This window comes from Lactuca virosa, chromosome 6 (genome assembly GCF_052849685.1).
Source record: "Lactuca virosa cultivar CGN04683 chromosome 6, Lactuca_virosa_CGN04683_v6, whole genome shotgun sequence".
Lineage (NCBI taxonomy): Eukaryota > Viridiplantae > Streptophyta > Magnoliopsida > Asterales > Asteraceae > Lactuca > Lactuca virosa.
In genome coordinates, this window is record NC_136431.1 from 82,577,085 (window position 1) to 82,588,271 (window position 11,187).

General features: G+C 36.8%; 1 protein-coding gene across 1 annotated transcript; it reads right to left on the minus strand.

The window, feature by feature from the left end:
- Nucleotides 1–742: 742 nt before the first annotated feature.
- On the minus strand, nt 743–2,793 carry LOC145120667 (uncharacterized). Its single transcript, XM_079056465.1, has 3 exons — nt 2,729–2,793; nt 1,228–2,401; nt 743–991 (listed from the first exon to the last, which is right to left on the minus strand). Exons 1-2 carry the CDS (start codon nt 2,771–2,773, stop codon nt 1,412–1,414), a joined length of 1,035 nt encoding a protein of 344 aa, XP_078912591.1. The 5' UTR covers nt 2,774–2,793; the 3' UTR covers nt 743–991; nt 1,228–1,411.
- Between the last annotated feature and the right edge of the window lie 8,394 nt (nt 2,794–11,187).

The following is an 11,187-nucleotide window of genomic DNA, read 5'->3' on the forward strand; positions in this document are numbered from 1 at the left end:
AAGAAGATATGAGATTAGAAAAGGGAAAAGAGTGTTCGTCGAACACAACATGGCGGGATATGAGGACTTTACCGGTAGTGGGATCATAACAACGATATCCTCGAAAGTTGGTAGGGTAACCGAGGAAGACACAACGGATGGATCGAGTGTCTAGTTTGTTTGTTTGAGTAACGGAAGTATTAGGGTAGCATGTGCAACCAAAGACCCGTAAGTAATCATAAGTAGGGTGGCGGAGGTAGAGGGCATATGTAGGGGTATAGAAGTTTAATGTTTTAGTGGGTGTGATGTTATGAATGTAGGTGGCTGTATGTAGGGCTTCGACCCAAAAGGATGGGGGAAGATGGGCATGAGCTAATAGTGATCGAACGATGTCGTTTAGACGACGAATCATACGCTCAGCCTTACCGTTTTGTTGGGAAGTCTGAGGACAAGAGAAGCGAAATGTCAGACCATGTTGAGAGGCAAAGTTTTTAAACGCGGTATTGTCAAATTCTCCCCCTAAATCACATTGAAACGATTTTATTTTCCGGCTAAATTGAGTGTGTATGAGGGTATGGAATTTGGTAAAGTTGGTAAAGGTGTCTGATTTAAACTTTAGCGGGTAAATCCACACATATTGTGTGTGGCTATCGATGAGCACCATATAATATTTGTAACCAGATTTGCTAAGAACAGGTGAGGTCCATAGATCACAATGGATTATATCAAATGGTGAAAAAGTAATAGAATAGGAATCCATAAAAGGTAAACGTTTGTTCTTAGAAATTTGACAAGAATGACAAATAGGTGTCATTTTATGTTTATTACAAGAAATAAAGGAACGAGTACGAAGGAAATCTAAAGTTGCAGTGCCGGGATGTCCAAGACGGTTGTGCCAAACATCCCAAGAGAATCCCTTAGCCAGAGCAGTATGATAAGATCTAGGCGTGGTGAGTGGATAAAGGTCACCAGAGCTATTGTGGCGTGAAAGCATCCTCCCAGTCTTGAGTTCCTTCATAGAGAAACCATAAGGGTCAAATTCGACTGATACATTATTGTCACGTGTAAATTGACGAACGGATAATAAGTTTTTGATTATATGGGGGGTATAACAAATATTTTTAAGAGAATATGTATGGTTTGGGATTTTAAAATGGGTGTGCCCGGATCCTAATACAGGAATATGATTACCATTTCCAACGAAAATAACTTTGTTAGAAGAAGATGCAGAAGGATACAAGATTTTACCAGATTCGGCTGTCAAGTGAGAGGAAGCGCCTGTATCCATATACCATGAGGGGTCTGGTTTGTTGAGGTGCATTGCTTGGAATGCATGATGGAGCTCTGTAGGTTTTAAGGCATCGTAAGAGGGTTGGTGGTTCTGAGCAGTGGGCTGGGGCGATGGGTCAGTGGAATAAGCAACATGGGCCGCCTATGGATTGTAATTCGTTGTTGTACCGGAGGTTGGCGGGTTTGACCAAGGTGTGGACCAAGGTGTCCGCTGAGCCGTGGGGTGCGGGCAGGGAGGAGGAGCCCACCAGGCCCAAGGAGGGTATGATGGACCAAGGTATCGTTGAGGGGATTGGGTTCCAGTAGGGTAAAACTGTTGAGGGCGACCACGGTTGGAGGAACCACGTCCCCCGCGACTGGAACGACCCGGTTGGGTGTTACGACCACGACCCCGACCAGGAGGGCGATAGGAAGCAGCTTGAGAGCTGGTAAGCGGACGTTCATCAAGGGCTTGAGAAGAAACCATAGCGCTTGGGGAAGAGATGTTATGTCGAGCCGATTGGTGGTGTTGTTCTAATTGCAACATGCTGCGTGCGGTATCCCATGACGGGAGGCTTTGATTGATGAAGGAGGCGACCGTGTCGTATTCTGGTGGTAACCCACGGACAAGTTGTAGGACGAGGCGATTTTCAGTGACGGGGCTTTCAACGTCCGAGAGTTGGTCCGCTAGGTCCTTGAGTTTTTGGCAATACTCGTCCAACGAGGAGGCCGACTGTAAGGTGAGATTGGTAAATTCGTGTTCGAGAGTTGCCGCACGAGATCCTTTGTTGTTGGTGAAGATCTCTTGAATTCGTAGCCATGCTTTATATGCAGTTGTATCTGTGTCCAGAACTCGAACGAGGAGGTCATCGGAAAGTGTGCCATATATCCATTGAAGGACGATGGCATCAATTTCAACCCAAGAATCATAAGTGTCGCTGGTTTTAGCAGGTGGCGCCGTACCATCAATGTGATGAAGGACCTTATACCCACGAGCATGGAGCTTAAAAAGCTTGACCCAGGAATTGTAGGTGACCTTGGTACCGTCAAGAACTCTAATTTTGTGTTGAATATTAGTGACAGTATAGACCGGATGTAGGGGAGGTTTAGGTGGTTGTTCATTGGGAGCCATGGGGAAGGCCGTAGCACTTGGCTGCAGGAAGAAAAGAAAAAAAATTAAGTAGCTAGAAACCTAGGCTCTTGATACCATGTGTGAGAGGATAGAATTCCTTGCCTCCTATTGATAATACCGAAACATATATATATATATATATATATATATATATATATATATATATATAAAATAACAATAATCAAGCCTAACTAATAGCCTGACAAATAGGAGGTAATTATCTATCCTAAAAATATAAGATATGTACAATATTTACCATATAACAATATATACTAATACTAATAGCAGGTTGCTTAGTCATCAAGGTACAAAGATCGAAAAATAGACTCTATAAAATAAAACTCACACCTGGAAAACAAGTAAGCTTGGCGATGAGTATAGATGATGACTCATGGTTATGACATTCACGTATGGGTCACACAAACTTCAAGATGCTTGAAGAGATGACACGAAAGGGAATGGTGATAGGTATACCTCAGCTAACTAATCAATCACATATGTGTGAAGGTTGTATGATAGCTTAGCAACCAAGAAAAAGTTTCCCAAAAATGACCCATTTGAGAGGTAAAGAACCACTCCAGTTGTTACACGAAGACTGGTGTGGCCCCATTACACCTACAACAAAAGGAGGCAATTATTACTTTTTATTGATAGTGGATGACTATTTACGATAAATGTGGGTATATCTAATTAAAACTAAAGATGAAACCTTCAATATTTTCTAGAAATTCAAGCCACAAGTGGTGAAGGAGAGCAGTCATAGAGTCAAAATGCTATAAACTAACCGTGGGGTGAATTCAACTCTAATCAGTTCTTGGAATTTTGTGTGCAAGCTAAATTGAAAAAGGAAATTGAAGACACCATACACGCCACAGAAGAATGACGTTGTGGAACATCCCAATAGAAAAATATTGGAAATAACAAGATCCTTGCATAAGGCCATGGTGGTACCAGACCAGTTTTAGGGTGAGGCGGTGCGACACTCTGTTTACCTATTAAACAACGGAATTGGTACGAAGGAACTCAAGGCGGTAACACCATATGAGGCATGCAAGGGATTTATACCTTCGATTGCACACCTAAAGGTTTTTGGGTGTGTGGGATTTGTCAAGGAGCTGTGGGGCCTAACCAAGTTGAGTGATTGGAGTAAAACGATGGTTTATTTAGGAACGGAAGAACGAACAAAGGTGTAACACCTGCAAATTTAGTCTACACGTAATAAGTAAAAATTATGAAAATTAAATCCATAATTAAGATAATCTATTGTCGTGTGTGCTGCATACTATATAATATAAGTTTTGTATTAAGAAAAAAAAAAGGAAAAATCAGTTGCATCATCCATAAGTCGTAAAAATAAGAGCGCCAAAACATATATATATATATATATATATATATATATATATATATAGTACATGTCGTGTCGATCTCGAAAATATAAATTTTGTACAAATCTGACTCGATATGAATTAGATATGATTGACTTTAGGGTAAAGTCAGTCGCACATAAGGAATGTGTGACGTTAAAAGGTAATAAGAGAACGGTTGACTTTTGGTAAATGAAACACCAAAATCAGATTCCGTACGAGAGAGTTATAATTTTTGCAAAATCATTAAATCATATAAAAATAAGGGCTAAAAATAAAGTTAGAATTTGCCGATGGAGCCTAAAGAAAATTTTTAGTAATCGTCGAGAGCTAGCGTGGAAAAAAAGAACGTCAAAACAGAGTCTGTATGAAGAAATTATGAAATTTACAAAATCTGTGATTTGCGCCCCGCGCAACGAGCCAGGGGCATGCCGGGTACGCGACGCGTGCTTCTAGAAGGTGAAAACGCAAACCATAGAGAGCCTGACACATAGTACAAAGTGGCTGGGGAGACGTCGTACACCCCAAATTTGGCTATAAATAACTCATTTGTGCTCCTTTCCTTCCACACACATCTCCACAACTCCCTTCTCGATTTCCTTCAGTTCTAGCCTAATTTTCTCTTAGTTTTAGTCTTTGGTGAAGCCCTGCGACCCCTGCAGTAGTAGTAGCTAGCGAGTAGAAGCTCTGCCAGTGCAATTTCCTAACGTTTGTCAACAAGAACCTCTATAAGTTAAGCTACACTCTAATCTTTTCAGTGTAACTTATATTTATAGTCATAGTCGTTCTTATGAACTAATAAATAAGATTTATCAGTAGTTCCATGTCGTTATACTGATTATTCTACTTACGAGAGAGGTGTCTAGAATGGTCACGTTGGCTTGGTTGTTAGATTTCAGAAAAGCTATTATGTTGTAATGATCTTGCCTCCCAACTCACATGCCTGGTTGATCCTTACTTGATAGATCTTGATGTAAACATTTGTATTAGTGAGGAATCTCGACTATAGTTATAGTTGCCTGGATTATGAAACTAGACTAAGACTTAGTATTATACATTTAGGTCATTGAAAGTGCTAAGGCGAGGTTCTGCCCAAATTCTGCGGTATCCATTTTTATAAAGTGAGTGCATAGTTACCTTCATCTTACACATAGATATGAAATATCTAGATAATTACATGATTTATGTGCTTATTATTTGTGCCAAAAATGTTATGTGTTAGATAAAATAATATGAGATGACATTTAAATTGATTCGAACATATAAGTATTATGCACTTATAAATATATATTGGGTAGAAATAGGTGATGATAGATAGGAGATGATAGATATGTGATGGTAGATAGGTGATGATAAATAAGAGATGACTAGGAGATGCCCTAACGTTGACTTGAGATGTGGCAATGTAGTCATCTATGAGTGTATAGATGGCACCCAATGACTAATCTAAACAAGTCATATGGAAACACCAACAGGCTCATAGCCTGTAGGTGATGAATTATGAGTTCAGGCGATGTCGAAACTACGTATTCATGCAATGATACTCTAACACTTAACACTTACTAAACACGTATTATGGGAGTAATCCTCGAAACAGTATTGTCTACCCACACATAATTTAGCCACACATGTAAATGTGTGGGTAAATACCCACACATGTTTATATATGTGTTGGTAATCTTCAATAATATTTTTTTCATATTGGCCTCCACTTAATATATGTTGGTAATACTTTTTAGCCACATTTTATATTGGTGGGAAAATTTCCTCCCAAATTTATGATCGACTAAATTTAGAATACCCACACATGTATCAAATTTTAATTATGTGTAGGTAATATACCTACACATAAATAAAGATTTGAAGTATGTGTGGGTAATATATTGTCCTTTACCTACATATAATATTTATATATAAATATGTAGTTAAATAGATTAAATATTTTTTTTATAAGTGACGTGGAAAATTAAATACCTACACATGTTTATATGTGTGTGGGTAATAAATGTATATTCCGTACACATAGTACTCTTAAACTAAATGTGTGGATGAAATGTAAATAACGTGGAAGTCAAAATTATAATCGTCAAATAAAAGTTATACCTTATAACCTTATCAAAACATAACAAATATCAAATTCGGAGAAGATCGACACGATCTCTTCCGAAATTGGCGTGCCCATGACTATAGATGGACGGAGACGGTTGTTCCATTTGATTCGGCCTCAAAAAAACCTATCAAAACCTTACAAATATCAAAGGAAGAAGACAGTTCTAGGAACGAGGAAGGAGATTAACGATAATGAAATCTAGTGCTTAGAGTTCAATGAAATCTAGTGCTTAGAGTTCAGGGCAGTGTGACGTATTCAACAATTCCAGGTACGTTTACCATTTTTAGCTTCATTTCTATTTGGATCGACCCTTTTATTGGATTAATTTAGTTGTTGTCTTGTTAATGTCCCTAGCATACAGTACTTTTCCATATCTGTGATATCTATATTGGTTATGCGTACAAGATTCACCTTTATGAACGCAATTAATATTCTTCTACTTATTCCAATTGATTTGATGTTTAGGGATTTAGGATATGTTATGCGTATATAGTCTCTTCAATGAATCATCCATCCAAGCAGATTTGAAAATTTTTAGTCAGATTACATTATTAAAGTGTCTCTTTCATTTGACATTGTTCCTTTGGCGGAGTCATTTCTTTTCAACAAGTATCTTGGGGATTGAATTACATTATGCCTCGTTAAGTTATATAAAGTTTGGTTGTTGTCAAATTAAATGCAGTTGTTTTCAAATAATTAAATGATAAAGACTAACTACTCATGCAATATGGCATTGGTTAAGTCACATCTTGAACACGAATGTTGGCCTATTTTTGATGCTTCTAAAGGACCCCTGTCTCAACCATGTATCTCATCTTCGAATTAGTTTAGTTTTACCTTGAATAATAATTTATCACAGTAAACTATTTTATTCTGATTGGGGATGAGCATCTAGCACCAATTCCTAATCCCGTACCGGTCCCGAACTGGAACAGGTCACGAAAACGAACAAATTATATATGATAGGTCCGGTACCGGTTGTTTGATTTACATGGAATCAGTATTTCAGGTTCTGGTACCAAGAAAAATTATCCCGAATTAGAACCAAATACCAATTTGTATTTAACAATTCCCATATCATTTAAGAATTAGGGACGAGCTATAAAAAAATCAAGATTTACACTCCCTTGATTTCCTTATAATATAATAACTTACAAATCCTTACCTAAGATAAACATTATCATAAAATAAGAATCCTAAACCTAATACGTTTATTGAAGCAATAGGTTTGACAAACAAACTATATAATCTAAAAACTGAATATAAACACCACAAAATAATCTCAAACATTAAAACACTACACCTTATAGCCAACTAGACTCTACAGGCCATCTAAACTCTGAGCATGGTTAAAAAAATAAAATTGTCTACAAGAATCCAATAGACTAACATAGTGTCTTGTGAACAAAAACAAATTCAAGAAATCTTTGTCAAATAACTGCCCTATAATAGCAGCAGACATCACCTTGCCACTTTTTTAATATTTAACATTGTTTTATTTTGCATACCCTATAATAGCAGCAGACATCACCTTGCCACTTTTTTAATATTTAACATTGTTTTATTTTGCATACACTAGCCAACGATTCTCATTTTATATAATTAACTCTTTAACATGATTTTCTTTATAATTATCGGTTAGATTTATGTAACAATATTTCTATTGTTAAATTTATTATTATCGATTGAGTTATAAAATATTTATTTTTTTTACGGTTGTAAAGAGCATAATGTCAATAAGAGGCGGAAGAGGTAGACGTTATTTTTTTTACAGTTGTAAAGAGCATAATGTTAAATAGAGGTGGAAGAGGTGGACTGGGCAGACAAGATGGAGAACGTACTACTCTTTACAACATAGCAAATTCAGGTAACATTTTGTTCCATTTTCCTCAAATAATATTTATTACCTGAAATATGTATGTTTCTATCACACCCTTCTATTTTTATATTTTTATCTATTCCACCACCTCACTAGTATTTTTTTTATTAATAATTTTTACTTTTTGGACAATTTCTACACCTCTTTACTAAGATGACTGCTACAACGAGATCCAATCCCTCGTATATCAAGCTATCAACTTCATCCAATATCAGGTACAAGTAACAAGTTTTGTTCATATTTGTTACACTAATGTTGTGATCGTGACTAATTCTTTATCTTTGTAAATAGGGACATCTGCAACAAACGTGGTTATAGAGCGATCTCAAACAACCGAGCAACAACCTGGTTAGAAAAGATGTTCAATTTTACACTTTAATATAATTTATTATGTCATTTTGTAAATATAAACTTACTTTTACTTGCTTATAGACCCAAGTTCTGAGACCGAACAAGAACTTGGTACTGAACAAGAACATGATACAGATACTACAAGCACAAACGTGGATTGACATGTGGCAAGGGTGCACGAAAGACAATGAAAGCAGCCAAGAAGAGATTGACAGTGAAGTTCAATTTTAAAACAAGGCAAGTAATATGTGACAATGCCTCAGCTTTCATGTACGAGTGTGGCTACATTTTGCATAACAATTGTAGCATGCAATACAAAGAGTGGAGACATGTACCAGAAGAAGCTCCGTTGCCGTTATGCCATAGGCTAACTGTAAGTTTTGTTTATACTAATTAAGTATATGATTCTTAAAATTTCATTCACTAGTCAACTAATTATATTTGTTTCTTGAAGATACTTTTTGAAATTGATGTGGAGGATGCGAATGTTTGCAAAGTTATCGACAGCCACGTGGCAAGGGCTTGGAGAACCTACAGATCTCAGTTGCATGATTACTTTAAAGGGATTGGAGGACCAGTAGATCCAACAAAGGCAAAGACTACACCCCCTCCAAATATGGGTAGCAAAGATGATTGGGAGTATCTTTGTGATATGTGGTGTGAGCCAAAATACATGGTAATGTTTTAAAAATATTTGAAGTATAATATTATTAATCATTACTAAATTCCATCTAATATTTTTTTTGATTGATTTGGTTGTTAATCCTTAAAGGAGACTGCAGAAAAGAGGGTTATGGCTCGTGGAAAGCGTAAAATGAATAGTAGAAATTTGTTCAAAAAGTACAATAAGCTATCACATCGAACGTGGACTTGATTTGGATTCTTCAACGGGTCAAATTGAGACTTGGAGGCTTACACATTGGGATGAGAAAAAAGGGTGGAGATTTACCGATGCCGCTGCAAAATATGTAAGTTTACTTGCTCATTTCTTATTTGTACTTATTGAAATGGATTAGACTTTGTAATTGTAAATTATTAAGCATCATGCTTACATCAGACGTTGACAATGCATAAACATATTAGCATTTTAGGCATTGTATTTATTTAGCATTGTAGCATTGTACTTACATCGGTCCTTAACAATGCATAAACATATTAGGCATTGTAACTATTTATAAATGCCTAATGTAAAGAAATAATCTCATCTTCTCTATACCAACTGAATAACTAATTGCGACAGACTTGGACATTACATCATACATGGACATTTTGTCATGTTAGACATTGTACTTGCATATTAGCATTATAATTTGCACATATGTACCTAATTATTCTTTTAGTAGAGGATGTGGGTATTTTTCACTACTAGAAAAACAGCCTTTTACGACACACAATTTATGACGCGCACAGATTTACAATACGCAAAAGTGTGTGACGTAAAAATAACGTCATCTCTCCAAAATTTTGAACGATTTAGAACGCGCATTTTTGCGCGCCCTAGAATTTGTGTCAGAAAAAAATAAAAATAAAAACACGGAAGACACCCATCATAAGCGCGTGTCCTATGCACCATGTCGCTTTATAATTTTTAAACGCGCATTCCTATTACAAAATGGGGACCAAAACTAGGGCTTTTTTTCAAGAACGTCACGAGGACTATCATTCTCTCATATCTCACATCCTTCGTCTCTGCCCTAACCCACCACCACCGCCTCCAACACTCACCGTCTCTTTTGGCCTCACACAGCGGCGGCGCACCGGCCCTATCGACGAACGCTTCATCCACCACCATTCTTACAATCATACAAGCCAGTATAAAGCAAATAAAGCAGATAGAAGGTTTTCAAATTTGAGAGTTATGGTATCGGGAACATCGATAGGGTTGTTGAAACCTTCATGTCTACACGTGTATCGGGAACGTCTCTTCCACCTCTGCATACCACGAGTGACTGTCCTGCCTGCAATCTGCTATCAGGTTTCTTCTTCTTCACCCAAATTTTCTCCATTTTTTCTGCTTCGTTACTATTCCGGTACAGAACTCGGAGGAGGAGGTACGAGTGGCTCTGGACCAACTTCCTAGAGACGCAACTGATATCCTTGACATTCTTAAGGCCGAACAAGCGCCTCTCGATCTCATTTCACCATTTATAGTTCCATTACAGAGTTCATAACTATGAACATGTTCATTTAACCATTTATAGTTCCATTACAGAGTTCATAACCCTAAACAACAATCAGTGTGCTATATTTCATGGTTGCTAGCCCTAACCCTAACCCTAGCCCCCAAATTCTAATTTCATTGATATGTATATATAATATATTCCTTATTAGAACTGTTTGATGCTAGGGTTTATTCATTGGGAGGTCTAGTGGAATCAAGAGCTCCCAATGTAGCTTCTTAGTGAGAAACAAGTTGAACTTTCCTAGACAAAGAGTTCAAGCCTCTCAAAAAGCTCGTAAATGTAAGTACCTTATTACTATTACTATTATCTAGATTACTTAATCATGACAGGTGTGTTTTTTCAACTTATGTTGGTTGCAATAGTTATGATTTTGTTTAATGGATTCATGGAGGTTCCTATGTTGATAACTAAGCTTCCTGTTGTCTACAAGCATAGAGATTTACATTTATACCCCTGTTGGACTTACACACTTCCTTCATGGATTTTAAGTATTCCATCATCAATTATAGAATCCGGTGTTTGGGTTGTGGTTACATACTATCTTGTTGGATTTGATCCCCAATTTTCTAGGTATATTTTCAAGATTCCCTTTTCTTACTTTTGTTATGTTGACATCTTATTAAAATAACATCTTTTCTATATGTAGATGTTTGAAGCAGTTTGGGTTGTATTTCTCTTTGCATCAAATGTCAATAGGGCTTTTCCGTATGATGGGAGCTTTAGGAAGAAATATGATAGTTGCTAATACTTTTGGATCTTTTTCCATGTTGGTTGTTATGGCAGTTGGAGGATTCATACTTTCTAGAGGTATAAAAAATAAATATAATTATTTACATCTCAATATTATTACTAAATCAATTTTTAACAAATATCAATGTAGATAGCATTCCTTCTTGGTGGATTTGGGGTTATTGGGTTTC

What these genes read in the sequence shown, in the direction of transcription:
- LOC145120667 (XM_079056465.1), bottom strand. Translation starts at nt 2,773, where the DNA reads ATGAGTCATCATCTATACTCATCGCCAAGCTTACTTGTTTTCCAG. An exon ending in CAAGCTTACTTGTTTTCCAG is followed by an intron (nt 2,402 to 2,728) that starts GTGTGAGTTTTA and finishes TTCTTCCTGCAG; the next exon opens with CCAAGTGCTACGGCCTTCCC.